General features: G+C 41.6%; 1 protein-coding gene across 1 annotated transcript in view; it reads left to right on the top strand.

Moving 5' to 3' along the window:
- The window catches only part of LOC309664496 (dihydropyrimidinase-like), a 78,334-nt gene extending 56,036 nt beyond the window's left edge, over positions 1-22,298 (top strand). The window contains 2 exon segments of the mRNA XM_082470012.1: positions 11,753-11,960; positions 21,982-22,298. Coding sequence (XP_082326138.1) covers positions 11,753-11,960; positions 21,982-22,098 — 325 coding nt within the window. The 3' untranslated portion in view covers positions 22,099-22,298.
- Positions 22,299-22,846: the final 548 nt, after the last annotated feature.

Genomic DNA, 22,846 nt, shown 5'->3' with positions numbered 1-22,846 from the left:
TTGTGTATGGCTGGTAGGTCAGAGCTGTGAAATAGTGTTCTTATCATTCTGGACTTAGGAAGCTCATTTCTTAGAACCTAACTTTCTTTATGGTAACATTGTAAGCCTAATTAGTAATTCTACCTCATTTATTTAAGTGATAAACCAGAGACAAGAAGAGTTTAGTGACCCAAGCATGGCTTTCAGCAGTATGATAGAAGACCCAAGTTGTTGTTCTATTTTTATATAAGAGCATTTCTAATTCCTAAATATATGACAAGCCTCCTAGTCTGTCCATGCCTCACTTGTGGTTTCTGGCAATTATGAGAATAAATTGTACCCAAGGTCTAAAATAAAACATGACAGTATGCCTTAAAATTGATTCATTCTTTGGTTGCCTATTTTGTGGGAAAGGTTTTGCATAGAAATTTATGCTAGTGAGTTTAATCTCCTATATAGACTTAAATTCAACTACCCACAGGTGCCTGGTACCAGCTTCTTTTCTAGAGTTTCTCTGCTCTGTTTTTATCCCTAATTATCCTACCTCACATTGTTTTCCTTTTAAGGTGCTTTAGTGTTTCTGGAAGAAGATGGGGTAAAATTTCATATAAATGTGCATTTTGCTCCAGACTCATGTTCTGGATGGATCACTTACAGTGGGAGGCAATACATGATGGTTAAGTGCTTTGTTTTTGAGGCACACAGAACCTTATTTATGATCTTAGGTGAGTTACTCAGCTTCCCTGAGCCTCAATTTCTTCATTTATAAAATAGGTATTTAAAAAACCCTGCTTCCATTGGATTGTAAGGATTAAATAAAATAATGTGTGAAAAGATGTTAGCATAGGGTTTGACAAATAAGCAAGCAGGAAATAGAGGCTGCAACTGAATATTATTATTTATTATTGTCATGTTCATCATAGATGGCTGGGCCATGGCTCTTAGCCACTGAGGTGCTATTAGCAAATGTAAGAAAAGCAAGTGAAAATGTCAAAGCAAGAGACAAGGAAAGAGAGATAGATGCCTGCAAGGAACAATCCCAGAAGCACCCCATCCAGGATATATCAGTCAGGGTTCAAACAGAGAAGTGGAACCACCTGGAGATACAGATATCGATACAGATACAGATGTATACACACATGCATATATACATATATGTGTATGTGTAGATATATGTGCACATGTATATATACATAGGTATACACATACATGTATGTATATATGATTTGACCTTTCACAACTGTAGGAGCTGGTTGATCAGTGTCTGCAAGGCTGCTGTCTTTGCATCTGATGCTGGAGCTTGAAGTCCAGCGGTCAGGCCATCGGGAGGGGAAGATGGAGGTCCAGTGGGAAGTGCAGAGACAAGGTGGAACCACAAGCGCAAGCTGGGCCCGACAGGGTGGACGGAGTGACACCAGTGCCTGTTCTTGTTGCCTCTGCCCTTGCTGGTGTGGCGTGGATGTCAAACTTTGGTCATGGACCCAAACACACACTGGGCCCAGGCTCAGCCCCAGTGGCTCCTCACGCCAGATGAGCCCACAGATAATTGGAGCTGCACATTGGCCGCTGCTTCACTTCCACCCTCTGAGGCCTGGGTGTCATTATCCACGTGGTTATCTGTTTTGAGGTGAAGACACTGAGGGGTACAGAGAGGTTATTCATTTGCTTCAAATCACACAGCTGCAGAGGGCAGAGCTGGGATCCAGAGCAGGCCTGGTTGACTTGTTGACTAATCTCTTAAACACTGCAAAGTTACAGCTGCCCCAAAAGGCAGGGAAGGAAGGCATACCTACCGCCCAGCGGTTAACATGTTGTCTCTGGTAACCTTTTTAATGAGTTAAGAATGTAGTGCTTTCATCCTTGGAGCAGGGGGTGCTCACGGATGGTGGAGTGTGGTGAAGGAGGGTGGAATGGGGGTTCAGCCTGCCCGTGTTTATTTCCTCCCGACCGCATACTTCCTGTGTAACTCGGACAATTTACTCAACCCCTCTCAGTCTCCATTTCCTCGTCTGTTAAATGGAGATAATGAGTGCTTGAGAGATTAGGTGAGGCGTGCACATGGAAGAACCCAGAATATAGCTTAATGGACATTGACCACACCTGGAACTTGCTGGGCCCCTAATTGAAGTGACTTGGAAATAGAATCATGTGACGTTCTGTTTGCCTCATCACTTTCTCGGGAATGCTGGAGGCCAGGGCTCTGTTCTTAGGATTGCGAAGCCGGAAATTCTCTCTGACTTTTGAGGAGGTGCTGTAGCCCATCCTGGTGGATTTCACACAGTTCATTGGCCGCCTGTGTCCACGGATCTCTTTCCTGGCCGCAGACTTTGCTCTTGTTCTTCACTAACACACCTCACTCCCGATTGTCACGAAGTTATTTTCCAGTGTCAAACTACATTTCATCTGCCAGCATTTCTGCTCACTACCTCTTTTTATTTTCCTCAGCAGGGATGGAAGGAAAATAGGTCATCTTTTTCGTTTCAAAAAAAAAGAGTAAAGTTTAGAAGTGCCCCAGACATTTACGTGATCCAGCGTTCTCTTTTCCATCCCTTTATTGAGAACCCTACTGACTTCCCTTTATAGTCCAGTAAGTCTTCTTTCTTCCTGAAATATGGTATTAGAGCTGAACATAATCATAAATACCTGGCCGACTCTGGTTTGCAAGAAGGATAGTGTGTGAATTTTACCCATTGTATTCCTGTGTAGAAAACGCACATCTTTTTCTGCCCAAGTTGTGCCCCTAGATAGTCTGTCAAACAATGTCATCTTGCCAAGGGCAAGGCAGCCTCCCAGGAAGGGTGACAATGTAATTACAAGACCAAGTCCACACCCCATCCCAGAAAGTGATTTCTAACTCTTACCAATATGTTAGGCCAACAACCTCACCTTCCGAAAGCTAATAATCATACCTCACCTATAAGAACTTATCTGTTTAATATTCATAGGACATACATCCTAGTATCATGCTAGCTTTTGCTGATTCCCATTCAGCTCCTCTTCCTTCAAGACACTAAATTATTTTTAATTCCCCACTTTCTGAAAACTGGTATATAGAACATGAAATATTTATGTTAAGTAGTAATGTCAAAATTTGCTAATAACTTATTTTTAGATAAACAAATATGTATCTAAAATGCCTTCTATTTGCTCAGTGCTGTGCAAGGCACAGGGGGTGAAAGATGTGAGACCTATTTCCAAGGTCAACTTTCTAGAATCTAAATCCAGTTTATCTAACCATGGTCTGCACCACCATCCATGACCTGGATGACATAACTCCAAGGACGAAATAGCCGGCTTGCCCGATGGGTTTATTTCTTTAAGTCAGTGCTTGGGCAGCATTATTATGAACCTGTATTAAGTGTTTTGTTGTCCATGTAGCACCAGTAGAGTTCCAAGTTATTGTCCAATTTAGATTTAATAATGTGGCTGAAGCAGTTCCCATTTTCTCTTCTGTGGGAGGCGGTGCAGAAGTCTGCATCGAGGATGGAAGATTGATGGGTGCAGTGAGCAGCAACTTTGCTTAATAATGAGAATGTACTTGAAGTAGCACCACTTAGCATTTCCAGAGATGTGGTTGCTTTGCTCCCCATTTATATAACTTGTCACATCCAAGAAATTGACAGAAGAAGTAGTCTGAAATAGACAGTGGGAGCACACGTCAAAAAAATATTTTCCATCATGATCACATGGAGAATGACCAATTTCAGTTTAAGGAATTTTTAATAGCATCCTAAATCCCTTGCCGCTAAACAGAAGACAGACTAAGAAACACTAGGAAGTAAGGAACGAGCTGCTTCCCATTTGTTTTCTGGTGGATGAAGAATGTTTTCACTGACTGCATGCTTTCCAAGTAGCTTCTCATAGAGCTTTCAAGGGGCAACACTGTCTAGTGCTTAAGAGCCCAGCCTTTTATCTCATCTGAGCTGCATGAACTTACTAGCTGTGTAACATGGGGTGAGTTATTCACCTTTTTGTGTCTCATCATCCTTGTCTATTGCATGGTGCTGTTGGGAAGCTTTAAATGGTTACTATTCCTTCATGTTGAATATACAAGATGTCATATAACACAGTGTAGAGAGATGAGGTATATTTTTAAAGAAGCCACTAATAGACCTGATATGATTCTTTCAACCTTTTTTTTTGGTTCTCATGGCAACCTGGTAAGGATCCATCCATGCCATGGACAAAGTGGCTGAGTTGGAGGCAGTATAACAAAATACCTAAACAAGTCATTTCTCTGGGGTCAGGAAGACCCACATTGTTTTAAGAAATTATCTTCCTTTCCCCAGTGTTCTCTTTGAATGCACACGGGCAGTCTCCCACAGGCTATTTTGCTTCAGTGATTTTCTCATCTGTAAGAGCACGCAGCTCTTTGATAGGAAGCTATTTGCAAAGGGACAGAATGTTTTTCTGCAGCTGTGATGTGAGTGGTATCAAAGTTATTGACACAGTGAAAAATAGCTTAATGTTATCTTCAAGGCTTCCGCTTTCCTGTCGGCTTGAGCCTTGGAGATGTGTATAATTGGGACTCAGTAAGACAACCTTGACACCCCTCTGCAGAGAAATGTGCCCGTTTGATACAGGCTCAAAGCGAGTTTGACAAAGAGCAGCTTTTCCCTTGGGGCAGGGTGACCACGGAGAATCTGCTAATGAAGAGTTAATGGCCCAGGAACCCCAGCTTCACTTACCAGACGGGAAGGCTTTAATCATTCCTATCCTTCCTGTCACCACCAGGACAGGCCAACAGCCTAGCCATCCAGTCAATAATTAGAGAGAAGGTATTTCTCTACTCTCCTGAGCTGACTGTCATATTGTTAAATTTGAAAACTATTTGATGATGAATCTCACAGCTCTTTGGTTTGACTGATGAGTGGAATCAGAGCACCGCCCCACATTCGCATCTGTTCTGTGGACAGATTTGGTGGAAAATAGTTTCTGGTTTCTTTTTGAGTCGCAGACCTTTTGACCTGTGCCTTGGAGACATCCATGGGCTCTTCATTACAGGAATTACTCTCCAGAGGACAAGGTCTTCATCAGTCAGCATCTTTGGTTGCAAACCATAGCAACTAACTTCCACGCAGATGAGCAAAACCACACTCTGTGGGAAGGCCATGGGGTGCCCACAGATCAAAGGAATAGTCAGTGCTCCAGGCTTTGAAAGGACAGAGTCCAAGGCAGCCCTGGACAGCCTGCAGCAGAATTGCTCTGTGTTCAGGGATGCACCCTCCAATCCCTTAAAAAAACATTTCTTTTTGTCATTCTACCAAAGATTCAAATTCCCGGGAAACAATGCAGTTCCCCCTCTCTTGGCTAGGGAAGAATAGGGCACCATGCCTAACCATCTTGCCAGATATCTCCAATGGGGGAGAGATGTTTCTTAAAGAAAAACTGGGGGAATGCTGAAACCAGAAGAAGGGAGAGTGTATGCTAAGGGATGGAACTACAGAGCTTGCTACACTGCATCCCTCAGAATAGGATCACGTGTGTGGCTGAAATGCACTGCAAAGCTCCATGTCACCTGCTCCAATTTATCTCACAGTGTTGCTGAACCTTAGGACGGTGACCTGTTAGCCCATTGACTGAATCCCTTCTAGTTAGAGCCCAGACGTGTGTTCTGCTTTCTTCTAAGATGATTGAAAGAAAAAGATGGATCAGGCAGGGTTCTTAGCTGCAACCAAGAGAAATCTGCGCTAGGTGGTTAAACAAAAGAGGAATGTACTAAAAGAACTGGGTGACTCAGAGGATCTCCAAGAGGGCCAGAAGACCAGGCTGAGAGGCTGTGTAGCCAGGGCCAATGCCCCAGGCCTACCATAGGGCAGTAGAGAGCCCCAGCGCTGCCCCTGGGCTCAGTTGCCATGGATCGCTTCACTGAGGCGGGGCTTGGACCCTAGTGCTGAACCCCTGTCACAGCTGGCCTGAAAAACAGGATTGACCCATCTCTACCTTCACCAATATGGATCCTGCAGCACCTGCTTCCTGAGTCACCAGCTTGCCCTGCAAAGTACGGTGCTGGGGCACCATTTTGGAGGAGACCAGGCGACATGACCGGGCCCCAGCTGCAGAGGGGCCTGGGAAGGCATGTTCTGGCTTCTGCCTTAGAACAGAAGGCCTCTGCCTTGGAGGAAGCATGTTCAAAGGAACAGCAAGTGTCCTTAGAAAGGCAGTTGTGTGACTTTGAACTTGTGTTCATTCCACTAATGGACCACATCTCCCATACAGCACTAGTAATGAATAGATGTTAAATACATTTTGTAATAATTTTATAAACCTTATGATGATATTGCATTCTATTTTTTGTTGAAAACAAATATTGAAAATGTACCACACTTTTTTTCATCTTCTTATGACGGGGTTACAGATACACCAGTATGCTCAAAAAGTGGCAGTGATTCCAACCTGTCAGAGGTTCCTTCAATATCAAGCTGTATGAACCTTGGGCAAACTCTTACACAGCTGTATTTGAGCATTACCATCCAGGACATGGTGTAATAGTACTTAGCTGCGGACTTAATCGTGTTGATAATATTGGTATTGCTAAGTATTTTTAGGTATCAATAAACAAATGTTTCATCTAACTGGATAAGATACAACTAAGAATGATAATTATAACAATGTTCCTTTATTTATTTATTTATTTATTACTAATGAGCTTGTACAGTTCACCAGAAATGCTAAGTACACAGCAGAACTTTAGGACTGGATGTTTACATTCCATGTAAGTTAGTGTTCTGTTATTTCCAAAACACTGTAATTATCAAGAGATCATTACAATTGGTTCAGATAATGCTACAACACAGAGGAAAATGCAAGGTTTTGCCGTGGGTTGTCAGGGTCAGCTTCTAGGAACCAGAAGCTGGCCCTTCCCTTCCCTTTCCTTCCCTTCCCTTCCCTTCCCTTCCCTTCCCTTCCCTTCCCTTCCCTTCCCTTCCCTTCCCTTCCCTTCCCTTTCGTTTCTGTTTCATTTCCTTTCTTTTCTCTTCTGTTTTCTTCTCTTCTTTTCTTTTCCAGCTTTATTGAGATATGATTGACATGGGACCAGGATTTTTGAGCAGAGTCTTGGGGCAGGGAGGGGGCATATCTGAGCAGTGAGAAGGGCACCCAGGGAAAAGGAAGACTCAGAAGTGTGGAAGTTCCTAAAGAACTGGAGACTCGCAGCTCTGGCTGGAAGGAAAAAGTTGGGTGAGGAATGACACCCTGTCAGACACCTTCCAATGTGAAAGTGGAAGCACATTCTTTTTGCTGCTGGTGATAATGCCGAGAATTTACATTTTGTGTTAATTTGACCTCATTGACATAATACCTTATTATAGAGAATCACTTAGATGTTGCCTAATTGCCTTCTTTCTCTTGCTAACCCCAATGCTGAGAAAGTCAAAAAAATGGCCTTTGTTTTGGCTGCGGCAGAGAAATCTGATTTGATATTTTGTTGTCACAGATCTTTTGCTTTCATATTTATTTGTTTTTTCCTAGGCCACCCAAGCACTTTAATTTGTATATTTCCTTTTGCATTTGTCCACATGCATATGTATTTTCCCATGCTTTCTGTAACTTTTTTTCCATTTAAATTATATAATTATCATTTTCTTTGCTTCCCCAGTGTATTCTTATTTCTAGTCTTTCACAGAAGCCCAATGTTCCATTGAGTAATCACTGGGAAATTGTTATGCTTCAGTTTTTCAAAAGTTTAGGTATCGTAATGGCAATTTTTGTGTATAGAACTTATTTTTTCTGTTAGATTATTTTCCTAACAGCATCTGTAACTCTTAACTTCCTGCTTGGAAAAATAAAGTTTTATGTCTTAGGGTTTTCCCTTTTTTGCCTCCCATTCTTGTATGTAAATAACCATTTCAGCATGAATTATTATGCATTTTACTTTCTCTGTATAGCAGCCTTACTAATACATCTGTCCAGACATGCTTATATAACACTGTACAGTATAAGCCCAAGAGCTTCTGCCATCAGTGTAACTGTGATATGCAGGAAAGCAGTAGCCCAGACTATGGAAGTATCGAAGAGAGATTGTGATGGTCATAAAACGACACTCTAGCCTGAAGGTCTAAATCTCCTCTATGTTGTTTCCTAGATTTATTTTCTTTAAGTTTGTATCTTTCATCACCAACTCATAACTTATCATAACTCATTCTATACCTAGTAACCCTTTAACTATTTTATTCATTTTCCTACTTTAATGACATTACTTACTATTTGATCAGTACTCTTCCCTCCTCCTTAGTGTTTGAAATGATTGTTGTTGTATTTGTACCTGCCTCCTATTTGTTAACCTTTTAAATGTTTCTCTGTACCAGTAAGTTGGTTCCTAAGGATACTGAAAGCTCTTTTTGTGCAGCATACACTGGCCATGGGACCCAGTGATGCCACTCATGGGAATTTACACTAAGAAAAGCGTTCACACCAAACATATACATGAATCTTTATAATATCTGTATTCATAATCATCAAAAACTGGAAACAACCCAAATGTCCTTCAGTAGGTGAATGGATAAACACTCTGTGGTGTATTCATACATTGGAATACTACTCAGCAATTAAAAAGGAATGACCTATTGATACACACAACAACTTGGATAAATCTCAAAATAGTTATGCCAAATGAAAGAAGTCAGCTTCAAAAGGTTACATACTCTATGATTCCATTTACATGACATTCTTGAAAAGAGACTGCTCTGGAGATAGAGAACAGATCAAGGATTTCCAGGAGTTATGCGTGGGGGGAGGTTATGACTACACAGGGATGGTATGAGTTTTGGGGGGCGATGGAACTGTTTGTGTCCTGAATGTTGTGAGGATAACAAATCTATCCAGGGGTCAACAGTCATAGAACTAACACTAAAAATGTAAATTTTATTGTATGTTAACTTAAAAAATATGAAAAGATTCCCGTTTCATCAAAGTAGTCGTAGGTCCTTTGACAAGTTATTTAACCTCTCTAAATCTCAATTTATTTACTTGTCAAGTGTAGAAAATACTCTCTACCTTGAAGAGGTGTCATAAAGATGAACTAGAATGTCATAAAGTATCTACCTGACATACAGGAAAATCTTCTTTTTCTTTTCCATGCTGGTATTTCTCATTGGGAGCAGATTCTTTTTCATGATTATTATTACCTGGGCTTTTTTACAGTTATTTGTCTCTTGGGGAACAGACTGGAGGGTTTCAAGCAGAAAAGTGACCTGATCTGATGTTCATTTTTAAAATATCATTTGAGCAGCTTTGTGGGGGGGTGGTAAGGAGTGTAGGAGGGTAAGAATGGAAACATGGAGGCCAGTAAGAGGTGTTGGGGGTCGTCCAGATGAGAGATGATGGTGGCGTGGACTCGGTGGGAGCGATGGAGGGGGAGAGAAATGGGCAGGTTTGGGATTTATTTATTTTTTGGAGGTAGAACCAACAGGCTTGATGATGGTTTGAGGAGTGAGGAAAGGTGGCTGGGGGTGTCATTTACTGAGATGAGAAACTCAAGGGAGGAGCAAACTCGAGTGTGTGGGCTGGAGTCATCATGGAAAATCAAGAATTCTGTTTGGATGTGTTAAGGAGTGGAAACCAAACAGATAATTGGGTACAGGATTCTGGAACCCAGGACCAGGTCAGCGTTGTGTCGTTCATTTCCACTGGAGGCGCCACAGTGAGTCTCCCAGCTCCGCCCCTCCAGATTAGGGTTTCAGGGGAGCTTTTAGCTGCTATTCCTTTGACCTAGCCTTGGGATTTTTAGCAAAGCACTTTTCTTTAATCCATTCCTGAGAGCAAGCGCTTGTAGAAACTTCAGAGTATGCTTGTCTGATCCACTGCTGCCAGATTTTCTTTTTCCTTTTCCATTTAATGTGATTTAGGGAAAGGCGAACACCCAGTATTTCCAAATATCCAGCTTAGAAGTCATTTCATACTGTGTAAGATTGAAAAGTATTAATAAACTACTGAGAATACTGATGACTATGCAAATACATGACAAAATATGCTGAGGTTATATTCAACATATTTTGTTATTTTTATTGTCCTCAAATTTCCAGTTTTGCCACAGACAAGGGAAAGAAATTCAAGATATAATTTTCCTTTTGAAGGTATAATTTTTTCTATGTTGAATTTTTTAAAGTTTTATTTACTTTTTTATACAGCAGTTTCTTATTAGTTATCTATTTTATACATATTAGTGTATATATGTCAATCCCAATCTCCCAATTCATCCCACCACCACCACCCCTCCCACCCCCGCTTTCTCCCCTTGGTGTCCATACGTTTGTTCTCTGCATCTGTGTCTCTATTTCTGCCGTGCAAACCGGTTCATCTGTACCATTTTTCTAGATTCCACATATATGCGTTAATATATGATATTTGTTTTTCTCTTTCTGACTTACTTCACTCTGTATGACAGTCTCTAGGTCCATCCACGTCTCTACAAATGACCCAATTTCGTTCCTTTTTATGGCTGAGTAATATTCCATTGTATATATGTACCACATCTTCTTTATCGTCTGTCAATGGGCATTTAGGTTGCTTCCATAACCTGACTATTGTAAATAGTGCTGCATTGAACATTGGGGCGCATGTGTCTTTTGGAATTATGGTTTTCTCTGGGTATATGCCCGGTAGTGGGATAAGCATCATAAGAGACTACTACAAGCAACTCTATGCCAATAAAATGGACAACCTGGAAGAAATGGACAAATTCTTAGAAAGGTATAACCTTCCAAGACTGAACCAGGAAGAAATAGAAAGTATGAACAGACCAATCACAAGTAACAAAATTGAAAATGTGATTAAAAATCTTCCAACAAACAAAAGTCCAGGACCAGATGACTTCACAGGTGAATTCTATCAAACATTTAGAGAAGAGCTAACACCCATCCTTCTCAAACTCTTCCAAAAAATTGCAGAGGAAGGAACACTCCCAAACTCATTCTACAAGACCACCATCACCCTGATACCAAAACCAGACAAAGATACTACAAAAAAAGAAAATTACTGACCAGTATCACTGATGAATATAGAAGCAAAAATCCTCAACAAAATACTAGCAAACAGAATCCAACAACACATTAAAAGGATCATACACCATGATCAAGTGGGATTTATCCCAAGGATGCAAGGATTCTTCAATATACGCAAATCAGTCAATGTGATACACCACATTAACAAATTGAAGAATAAATACCATATGATCATCTCAATAGATGCAGGAAAAGCTTTCGACAAAATTCAATACCTATTTATGATAAAAAAAAAACTCTCCAGAGAGTGGGCATAGAGGGAACCTACCTCAACACAATAAAGACCATATACGATAACTACCAATTAACGATTGCCTCTGGGAAGGGAGGGACAGGGATGGAATTTGAGGGACAGGGAGGTATTGAGGAAACCTCCACTGTGTCTGCAAAAGTTAAAATTGTGTGGAGTGGGTATTGAGTCAGTGTGTTCATCATACTAATCTATGTTTGAAATATTTTATAATTAATATTTTGTTCTTTAAACATATACATAAAAATAACTTAAAATTATAAACGAGAGACAATGCCCTTCTTCCACTCGCTCCATCCTTATTAACCACCGTAAAGAGTGATCTACTGGGTTTTTCTCTCAGAAAATGTAATTACTTTGCAATAAAATGTTAATGCTATGTTCTATCCTTAAAGTCACTTGTTCCAGTGATAAAGCTATGGCTTAATAGAGTTGCTAAATTTTCTTCTAAGTCATTCTTTTAATATTTCATATTTGTCAAATGAGCTGGTAATGATCGGGAACATCTTTGTTTTTACGTCAGGACCATTTCGGCAAAAACTCATCATCAGGCTGTTAACTTCAACATCTTTGAGGGCATGGTGTGCCATGGGGTGCCCCTGGTGACTATTTCAAGAGGCAAAGTGGTGTATGAAGCTGGAGTTTTCAATGTCACAGCAGGAGACGGGAAGTTTATTCCTCGTAAACCATTTGCTGAATATATTTACAGACGGATCAAGCAGCAGGACCAGGTGAGTTGGGGCTAAGTGGGCTGTTAACACGGGCTGGATTGTCACTTGCTCCTGGATGCTGGTGATGGCGTTGTCACATACAATTGGTTAACATATTCACAGGGTGTTAGAAGAGGTTATGAACAAATACAGCTGTCAAAGAAAAAAGTCATTATTGGATGGATGCAGTTTCTTTTGAAGATTGGTGTCTATCAGGTTTCCTAATGGACCAAGTCAGGTTTTCCCAGGCAAGTGTAGGGCCCCTGTGGGCCTTTTGACAATTGCTGTTAGTCAGGGTCCTGTGAGAAGCAGCCATCCAGATGGATAAAGGTGTGACTTTTTTAAACACCTGGGAGAGAAAATGGGTGGGAGCCCGGGAAAGGCTGGGAGAGCCCTCAGCCTGCAGTTCAAGCCTGGCCCCAGTGAAGGAGAGAGGGAGAAAAGCAAGTGGTGGAAACATCCTAGAGTACTATACAGACCAAGAAAGGTTGAGCAAGGCCTACAAGCAGCCCTTGAGCCATCTCCTGCATCCAGCCATGTGGCGTGCTGTCATTGGCTGAGAACAGCAGTGGGAGGCATGTCCTCAAACGGACAAAAGGATGGAGTTCGAACTCAACTACTGTCCCTTGAAACATCAAGCTCCCTGTCGTTGAAGGTCTGCAAGGTGTATTCTAATGACCACCAGAGCAATGGCGGAGTTTGAGGTCAAGGTAAATATGAATTCTACCTTGGCTTCCCTTTTCCTAGCTGTGTGGCCAAGAGCAAGTTTCTCTATCATCCTTGGTCTGTTTCCTCATCTGGAAAATGACAACAGTGTGTTCTCCCCAACAGATTGCAAGAGTCAAATGAGATTTTAAAACGTAAGGCACCAGTAGGAGGTCAATAAACATCAGTTCAGTCTCTTTGCTTTCCGCCTTTGATGACCGAATTTATAATAAAGGCCTCCAAGTCTTTGTTATAATCCAGTTGTTAAAAAAGAGGTGTTTGTTCTTTTAATATGTCTTGCATTTTCCAGTGTTTGTTTAGCTCATGCAGTGTTTTAAACAGTTTTAAAAATTCACTTTACTACATACAGTAATATATCAGAATTTTCAGACTAAAACCATCTAAATTGCTGGGTTTGGAGAGAGGCGGGGCACCGTGTGCCCTCAATCCCACATGGTAAGAACAGGCCGGAGCTGGATGGCCAAGCCCTACAGAGGCAGCCTTTCTGATTTTCACCTACAGGCTTCACTCATTAATGTTCCCAAACCGGCTGTGTAGCCATTAGAATTTGTAACCCTTGGGTTAGTTCTAAGGCTTCTGTGTCTTCTTTCCATTTTAAAATATACTTCTCTTTTTCCAAAGTTCTCTGGCTGTTTTCCGATTCATTTCGTTTGGGTCTTGTAGTCTCTGATTTCTCCTCTAATGTCTTGTGAAAATTTTTTGCTTGTGGATTCTCAGAGTTTGTTAGATAAGATTCATCCTTTTTAACCACTTCCTAAAGCTTTGATTAAGTAAACAAGTGCTCTAGAATGCTTTAAATTCTCAGGATGCCACAATTCTTTATATACTGTATTTCAGTCAAAATATTTAAGGTTGCAATTTATTTTGCTGGGAGTTAATTTGTAAATATTGACACTGACAGGTGACAGGTAGGTAGAGGCTATAAGGTTTCCATGTATTTCTAAACATCACATGGTAAATAACAGCAATACTAACATTTACTGAGCTTTTACTGAAGGCAAGGCACAATGCTAGGGGCTCTGTCACTGTAACAACCCTGTGAGCGAGGGAGTATTATTTTCCCCACTTTAAGTATTAGGAAACTGAAGCTTCAGGAAATTAAACAACTTGGTCATGTCACATAGCTAGTATATGGCAGGACCAAAACATCAACTCCGGTTATCTGACTACAAAAGCTGTATGCTTAAGCAATAAACCATATAACGTAAACCATAAAGATTGAGTTAAATGAGTTAATGGGAGATAAGTTATTCTGAACTAGGTTTGGGGAAAAAATCTAAATGAGAGGCCTTGATGGCAGCTAGTTTATTCATGACACTTGTAGTAGTAATCCAAGGGAGGAACAGATAAGCGTTGACTTAGGAGAGATAGTACCGACAGAACTGGGTGATGAATCATGTGACACTTGAAGTGAATCCAGGACCAGCCTGCTCCAGGCTGTCAGTACCAGTTGCCCACCAGCAGGGACACTAGACTAACTGGGAACCCCTGACAGACTGTATTTAAAGGACTGACTTTGCCTAAGTCTTCCTCTTGTAGGGAAAATATGCCGAGATCACCGAATGACTGGCTTCATCAGTTCTCCTTTTCAAATTGTTGTTGGGTATTTTATTGGCAAAATTAATGCCAACATCATTTTTTAGGAGTTCACTATCAATTTTGTGAGTTATTTTAGTTTCTCAATATTTTCTTCTGATACCAACTTTTTAGGTATTCTAGTGCATTATTGTTTTTACAATAACAATAAATAATAGTTGCATTATAATATATTGTTCTGAGCACTTACTATCTGCCAGGCACTGTATTTGGTGTAATTTATATTCATTATTTTACCTAACCTGCACAACAAGCCATGTGGGAGATATTGTCATCCCCATTTTACAGAATAGGAAACTGACTCTCAGCAAGATTAAGTAACTTTACCTGGGCTGAGCGGTAAGTAAACGTAAGAGCCAGGGTGTGTGATAAGACCTTTCTGATTCCCGCTGTACATGAGACCTCTGTAGAGCAAGAAAAGAGAAGAAAATGATTGTGAAACTCAAATCATGGGGAATGCATTATTTTAAAAAGTGTTGATGTGGAAAAAGTATCAAATAAAATGAATCAAATGAGGTTGGGGGACTGTGTGGAGATGTTTCAGACCTTTTTTCTCTCCATTAGGCGAAGATAATTTCATAGAAGGAAAATATTACGCTAAAGTTAAAAAGAGTTGTTAGGAATCCTAGATTTTAAATTCACATGAGGTAATTAGAGCTCTTACTTTGGTTTTCATTTGAAATATTCAGATTTCTTTGTAAGTGAGGAGAAGAGTTTGAAGGCAAGCAGGAAAGGCCCATACCATTTCTCCTGCTCTTCTGTTATCCTTCCCAAGAAAATTAATCACTTGCCACTCTGGACTCCAAAGCACAGATTGTAGAGACACGCCAGTGTTTGTCAGTCCCAGAACTCAGCTGGTCTCCTGGCTAGAATTTTAGTTCTTTGAGGAACTTACTTCCTTATTCCCAGTACTTCCTATGTAGTAGGCGTTTGATAAATAAACAAATTGCAAATGGAAGGAGCAAAGACTATAGTTTCAGAGGTCATAGAAAGGACTTGAAATAAATTTACACAGAAGATTGCCTCTTGCCTCGTCCCAAACAGTGGGGTTGTCTGTGAACTTGATTCTTATCCACGATTTTATTACTTAGTGAAACTTGGCATCATGCTGTGCAGCTATCACTGTTAACGGATATTGTGAGGAATTTCAAAGGACAGAAATGACATTGTAATGCAATTTGACAGCTTCAGGGAATTGTTTACTTTATTTTAATATTTAAACAGGGGATCCTTAAGGGAAAAAATTTAAATCAGAAGATGAAACCTCAAAATTTATTTGATAAATGTTACATAATAAAATACGTATTTCAATTCAATATAAAAAGTCACTTAAGGAAGAGGGTTGGGGGATTCAGGAAAGAAAAATAAAAGAGGAAGGAAAAAAAGGACATGGCCCCTCGGTATCCATAGGGTTTGGTGCTCAGTATCTGCAGATACCAAAACCCACAGCTGCTCAAGTCCCTTATACTGTTGGCCCTCTCTATCCATGTACTCAACCAGCTGTGCACATGGAGGGCCACGGTAACAGCAACTTGGGTGTTCAAGTACATTTTGAAAGAAGAAAATCAACTTACATACTACTCATTCTTTACCAAAAAAAACAAAAACAAAAACTTTTTAAACTCAAATGGTTTATTATTCCTAGAATTTTTGTTTGTTTAGGGTATTATAATTTTTACCAAAATTTGGAAGCACAGACATTCTTCAAGTCATCCCTTTTTCTCTTTTTTCAGTAATAAGCAACCCAATCTATTTTGGAAAATTAGGGTCACATTGCATTTTCTAGAGAAGCAGGGATAACTTCATGGAGTAATGCATGGTTTCAGAATACTGCTGCCAAAGCTTTTAAACTGGCTTGTGCCTTTGCAACCATAAGCATAATTTGCCTTTTAGATAAGATAAAATTAAATGGATGGCTGATCTAGTCCTTGAAACGGGTGTTCTCCATTTCCGAAATAACAGTTTGTCAATGTCTTTCTCAATGTGGTAGCTCAGAGAAAATAATTTCATATCATCAGCTGCCATGTAATTCTGATTTCCTCGGATTGATTGCTAGTAATTGCAAAAAGCGATACATATGTTGGAGCCAGCTCATTTTGGCTTATGAGAGACACTTCTATGTATCCCTTCCCAACTCCTCCTTCAGTGGTGTCAGTAGCTTGAAATCAGCCATGGTGAGAGCATTTACACAACAGAAATAGGCAAGTGCTATAAATCAGGGCTTTAGGAGTGATGAGAAAAGGGGAAGGTGGGTTGTCAACATTTACCAGTACATCACTGTATACAGGGACTTTGTTAAGTACTCTCTTTTCATGTTTTATCTAACCATTCAATGTTCATCCAGTAAATACTTATTGATGACCAATTATGTGCTCACATTGTTCTTGAGAAATAGCTCACAGGGTATTTTGAGGATTAAATGGAAACATTTGGTGGATAGTAAAACATTATCAAAGTGCAAATGTCCATGTTATAGATCACCTCTGTTGAATCTAGTGATTCATAGTCCCCTGGAGAGCTCAGTCCTGTGAGGACCTCTAAGAACCTTGAAGTTCACCAGGTACTGAATACCTACCTCTAAATTCACCAGCCAGGAATGGATTTCATTCTCAGGGAGTCGCTGCTCATTTGGACCGTTTGGTGTTAGGTCAGTGTCTGCTGTTTGGTATTTGGAAGTTCTGTTGTCTTTATCGCTATGTTAGTATCTTAGCCTCCATGATCAACATTGTATTAGTAACTTCTTGGGGTTCAGGATTCTTGTCTATGGTCTTAAAAATCTCAGAGAAATCTAGCATCCTAGCATTTTACTCTCTGCAGACAATACAGGTAAATTTTCTATCAATTTTAAGCTTCCTCTTTTCCCTGACCAGCTAACCAAAAACATTTCTGCAATCATGCGGGTATAGTGATTGCAATTAATATTTATTCATAGCACATCATATCGCGATATAATTCTCATTTTTGTCTATAAACTCATCACAGTGACAATCATCATTAAGTACTATGAACTCAAATTGAGCTCCCATCTACCTAAGTAAACCACCAGCACCCTGCTGGGTGAGGTGCCATCCATGTTTCCTGTTTTACTTAGGATAGCCTCTCACAGTGTTTTACCCTCAAACCTTTCTATTTGATTGTGAACCCACCAAGATGGGAAGAACTGCTGGCGGGGTGTGCTCGTCTAATTTTGGCCAGCCTGTACTGGGGGAAAAAGATGTCCCCACCCAGATCAGTCTTCCAAAGGTGTGCGCTCAGGATCCTAGTCTCTTTTAGGTGCTCCTTAAGAAAGCTTTCAAGTGATTTTAGATAATGCTACCCTCAGGAGATTCTATTGCCCAATATCATCTAAAAAGTTCTAAAAAGTCCTACAGTCAAGAAATCTTTCATTTAACAAATGTTTGTTAAGGACCAGATACAATTCCATATTCCAGGTGCTGGGGATATAGGTGTAACTAAGACAGCAGTCCCTGGGCTCAAAGAGCTTTAATCCTACTTCTCTTTCAACTATAGTTTGTGGGTGCTTAAGTTCTAGTTCTGTTTGAGATGCTAATTACACCTCCCTGTGAAGAGGTCAGTTAGCCACTTGGATAAAGGAGTGCGGAAATTGGGAGGCATTGGGGCTGGACGTAAAATTTAGGAATCCTGGCATCTACATTTATTTAAAAACACAAGTCTGAGGCCACCAGAGAGACTGTAGACAGAGAAGAAAGGGGACTTGAGAAAGAGCTCTGGGGCTGCCAACCTTCAGAGGCTGAGGAGAGGTGGAGGGGAGGAGCCAGCCAAGGAGCCTGAGAAAGCTGACCAGTGAGATCAGAAGAAAAGTAGGAGAACACGGAGAAGATAAGAGACCTGCTTACTTTGTTCAACCCAGAACCCTCTGATACTTCATCCTGGTCTTCCTGTGAGCTTTATGCTGCATTAATGTCCTCTAAGAAGTGGGTATGCAGGGACTTCCCTGGTGGCGCAGTGGTTAGGAATCCGCCTGCCAATGCAGGGGACACGGGTTCGAGCCGTGGTCTGGGAAGATCCCACATGCCGTGGAGCAACTAAGCCCGTGCACCACAACTGCTGAGCCTGTGCTCTAGAGCCCACGAGCCACAACTACTGAGCCTGCATGCCACAACTATAAAGCCTGTGCGCCTAGAGCCCGTGTTCCTCAACAAGAGAAGCCACTGCAATGAGAAGCCCGCGCACCAAAACGAAGAGCAGCCCCCGCTCGCTGCAACTAGAGAAAGCCCGCATACAGCAATGAAGACCCAACGTAGCCAAAAATAAATAAATAAGTAAAAAAAAAAAAAAAAAAAAAGAAATAGGTATGCATGTAGTTGGGAAACTCAGGATGGTGTCCCTGTCATCACTGTACTCATCCTGGATACCTGGGAAAGAAGCCCACTTTGGACCCAACCACTAGGATAAGCTCTGAGCATTATACACTGGTTGCACCAGATGCTGATGCCCGTGTCAGGGCTGGGCACGTCACACTGGAGATGGAGTTTGCCATTTGCCACTAGAGAGAAGCCACGTGACTACTTTTCCTGAGAGCTGCAGGGTAAGTCTGCTTAGAAAACATGTGCAGCCAAACTCTGGAATAATGCAGGGAAGGCTTAACATTCTGCAGAACGAGTGCCGTCACCTTTCTATTTCGTCACCGTGAACATCTACTGAGGTTCTAAAATGTATATAGAGTACAGTGCCAGGGGCAATAGACAGTACAAAGATGGACAAGACCTGGGTCTAGCATTAAAGAGCTTATGTAACCACATCTAAGGATAAGAAAAGATTAGAAGGTTGAAAGTACTGCAAGGCTTGAGACCAGAACTTAAATTGTCTTTGATTCCTGTCAACTTGTCTATAAAGGGGAAGACTGTGAAGTGTGGGGCAGCAAAAGCCTCCCCAGAGAGGGTCAGTCTGTGTCTGAGGTGGCGGTGTGGGCAGGAGTGGTTAACAGCCCACAGCCATCCTGGCAGGAAATCGGTCCCTGCCCGTCCCGAGCCTCAGCAGCAGATGAAGAGGAAGGCTGTGTGCACGTGAGACCTGGCCAGTCAGGTCAGAGACATTTGACGGTCAGTGTGACCAGAGTGACCAGCCAGGCTAAGAGGGGCCTCGTGGCATTGCTAGTACAGTGACTGAGCAGCCGGAAAGGGATTCTTAGACAAGTGCAAAGGGCAGGTGCAACCTGGGGAGCAGATCAGTGCTGAAGCAGAACAAAAGAGGATGAGGGAAACTGAGTCAGCTCTGGCCAGGATAACTGACACAAAGAGGAGAGGAGCTCAACTAGAGATCTCCTTCCCACCAGCATCCTTCCACCCTTAATAGGAATTTATCAAGTATTTACTGAGTACTTGTTTTGGAGAAACAGAGCAATAGACCAACCCTGAGTCTGCTGGAGGAGATAGACAGATAATTACAGAAAATGGTAAGCACGATACTGGATGTGGCAGAGAGGTCTAAAGCTCCCTGGGCTAATGATTGCCTGGGCTGAGTTACCGAAGATCCATTGGAGATATTTAGGTTAAAAAAAAGAGGGTGGGCATGCCATGATGGTTGAAGGCATGGCCCTGGCAGAAGGATGCTTGGAAGGATGCCGATTCACCTGGTTTGAGTCACCCCTGAGCCTGCAGCTGGGTTCAGGGAAGGGATCCTCCGAGGGACCTGCCGGCTTGTGGAGCAAGCCCACCCCCTGAATGAGGAGGGGGGGGCCCGGGCTTGACGGTCCCGCTTAAATCACTGGTATTAGTCATCAGTCCCCAGGAAGGAGTCCAGGAGAGACAAACAAGTACAGATGAAAGCCACAAACAGAAAGGTTTCGAAGGAACTGTTGGAACAGGGAGATGGGGGTGCTGATGAGGGACATGCAGCACAAAGGCAGATGGCACAAATATCTGCCCACTGGTGTCACTTTCTCCAGGGGCTGCAGAAGAGGCTGATGCTTGAACTGAAATATGCCACGGGTTTTGCCGAGTGCAAATACCAACAGGAAAAGAGAAAAGCAAGACTCTTTACGTTGTCTGCAAGAGAAGGGTTGAAGGAAAGTGGAAACAAATCCTGGTTTGCTTGGATGGTCCTGAATTTTACCTGTTAATTACGTTTAGTACCCTTTACACTCTCAGAAGTGTCCCAGTTTGGATGATAAATTATATGGTCACATTAGATTTAAGTACATACATATAGTTGGGCTTGAAAAATAAACCAGGAGAAGAAAAAACAATGAGACTAAGACCTGAAACGGGGGATGTGGTCAGAGAGTGGGGTATTAAATTAATTTAAAGTTTCAGGTGTGGATTGGCTCCAGGTAACTACAATGTCCAGGGGCTGGGTGGCAGCCAAGGGAAGTTGGTGCTTCATTACCCCGTGTCGATGTTCAAGGTGATGGCAGGATCCAGGGCGAAGGAAAGGACTGAGTCGATAGCGAGCCAAGATGCAAGTCCAGCAAAGCATCCAACCAGACACAGAAAGTGGACAGAGGCTTGGACTTGTGCACAGAGGGCAGGGGTCTTCCTAGTCACTAAGTGATCAGTGTGCTTCAAATTCCACTGTAGGGACACGGTCTCTGTCTTGTTCTCTGCTTTATCCTCTGTGCCTGGCAAAATACCTGGGGCTTGTGTGTGCTCAGTAAATATCTACTGAATGAACGAAGGAAATGCTTTGTATCTGGGAAATCTCATGTGCCTGTGAGGTAGGTTTTATTCCTTGCATTTCATAAGTGAGTGAGTAGGCTCAGAGGAGCTTATTAACTTGCCAGTTTCCTACAGCCAGTAAATGGCAAAGCTAGAATTCAAACTTAGACCTACCTTTCTCCAAAGCCCACACGGTTGATCACTACAATATATTAGTTTTGGTGGTCAAAATAAGACAGATGTACACAAACGTACACACACACATATTTATTTTTTAAGAGCTTTTATATGCTAGGCATTATTCTAAATGCTTTACATATATTTAATCCTCACAACCCCCCTATAAATTAGGAGCTATTACGATCCCCAGTTTATAGCTGAAGCACAGTTTTAAGTAACATGCCCAGGCCCTTAACCACTGTGGTTTACAATTACTTGACTTGCCAGTGAATTTGTGTCCACATTGACAAACAGTAGGATTTACTTACTTCTTATGAATCCCTTTGTTTAGAAAGTCCTGATTTCAAAAGTCTGCTCAAGCACTGAATTAACTCTAGCTGAATCCAGGGTTCTGCTACACAGTTGGCCACCAAAGAGGTATAGTTCCAGATGGGAGATTCTGTAGAAGGCTTGTTACAAGCGGGGACTATCAGGAAAATGAGGAAACACACACACAGATTGCTAGAATCTGAAACAAAAAGCTGAAAGTCTTAGGAGACGTACAACAAAGCACTCTGGGAATATAGACACCTAGAATTGAAACTACAAGAAAAGGTAGAATGTTGGAAAAGCCTGTAAGGTGGTTATAGAACACAATGTGTGAGGATATGGCAGAGGCCCCAGTGAAAGTTGCACTGGAAGGAATGATTGTTAGGAAGTGTTCCCTGGGCCTTTGTCTGATGCAGATCAACCCCAGTGAAAGAGTGGGGCAATGCCGGTACCCGAGGTCGCCGGGAATTTCTGTGAAAGGGCAGGGCATGGGAGGCACATGATAAATTCACAAGGCTCATTTTTGGTCTCACAATTCACTTAGGGAGCAGAACTTAGCTTTGAATTCAAGAAGTCAATAAGCCACAAGAGAAAAATGAAATGTTCTGTTTCAGACTTGCACGCCTACCCCCGTGGAGCGTGAACCCTATAAGGGAGAAGTCATCACACTGAAATCCAGAGGGACAACAGAAGACTCCACACATGGGACCAGGAAACAGGCCCCCTCCTGAACCCGGTGCTGTCAGTAAGGGATAGTGGGCAGAGAAAGTTTTCCTCCCTGACAGCATATGGAATTAGCATATCTCTTTCTTCCTTAGTGTTTAAAGAGTCCATGGTCAAGGTCAAAGACTTCAAAGTGACCTCAGACTCAAGGACAGTTCAGCCAAAGGGCAGGCTGATAAAAGACCTCTTGACGCAGAACACTTGGATGAGCCTTCCAGGTTGAAGCAGGCCTTGGGCTAGCTGGAGGTTTATTCTCTGAGGCGTCAGGAAACATTGCACAGAGGCCTAGAGAATCAAGTTTGAGCAAGAGGCTGGTAACACAGAGGGAGGCTGTTATTGAGGAAGGTTGGCACTACTTAAAACTGAGAGTGCAAGTTTATAGTCAAAATTGATAAACCGATTAGGACTTTATCTGGAAGAAATGAATCTATGTATTGTAAAGGCAACCATATTCTAGAACTTAGAATGGAATGAAAAATGAATCATGTTGCTTTGGGTATAATTTTTCAGGAAAATTATTTGATAGCTTATTTCACATAGTTTTAGAATAATATAGATATGGTCATTTAAAAAACATTTGAGTGCTTCAACAGTTTTCTCTTAGTCTTTTGACATTCAAATCTTTCTTTTTGAAACACATATTATCATCATCCTTGTCAATTTTCTTTTTCTTTTTCTGGGTTTTTTGGGGGTTTTTTTTCCAGTTGTTTTCTGGTCCTGCTCTGCCAGGTACCTATTTCACCATGGCTTTCCTGT

This window comes from Balaenoptera physalus (assembly GCF_965194825.1).
Source record: "Balaenoptera physalus genome assembly, chromosome: 7".
Classification (NCBI taxonomy): Eukaryota; Metazoa; Chordata; class Mammalia; order Artiodactyla; family Balaenopteridae; genus Balaenoptera; species Balaenoptera physalus.
This window is presented reverse-complemented; position numbering and strand designations above follow the sequence as displayed.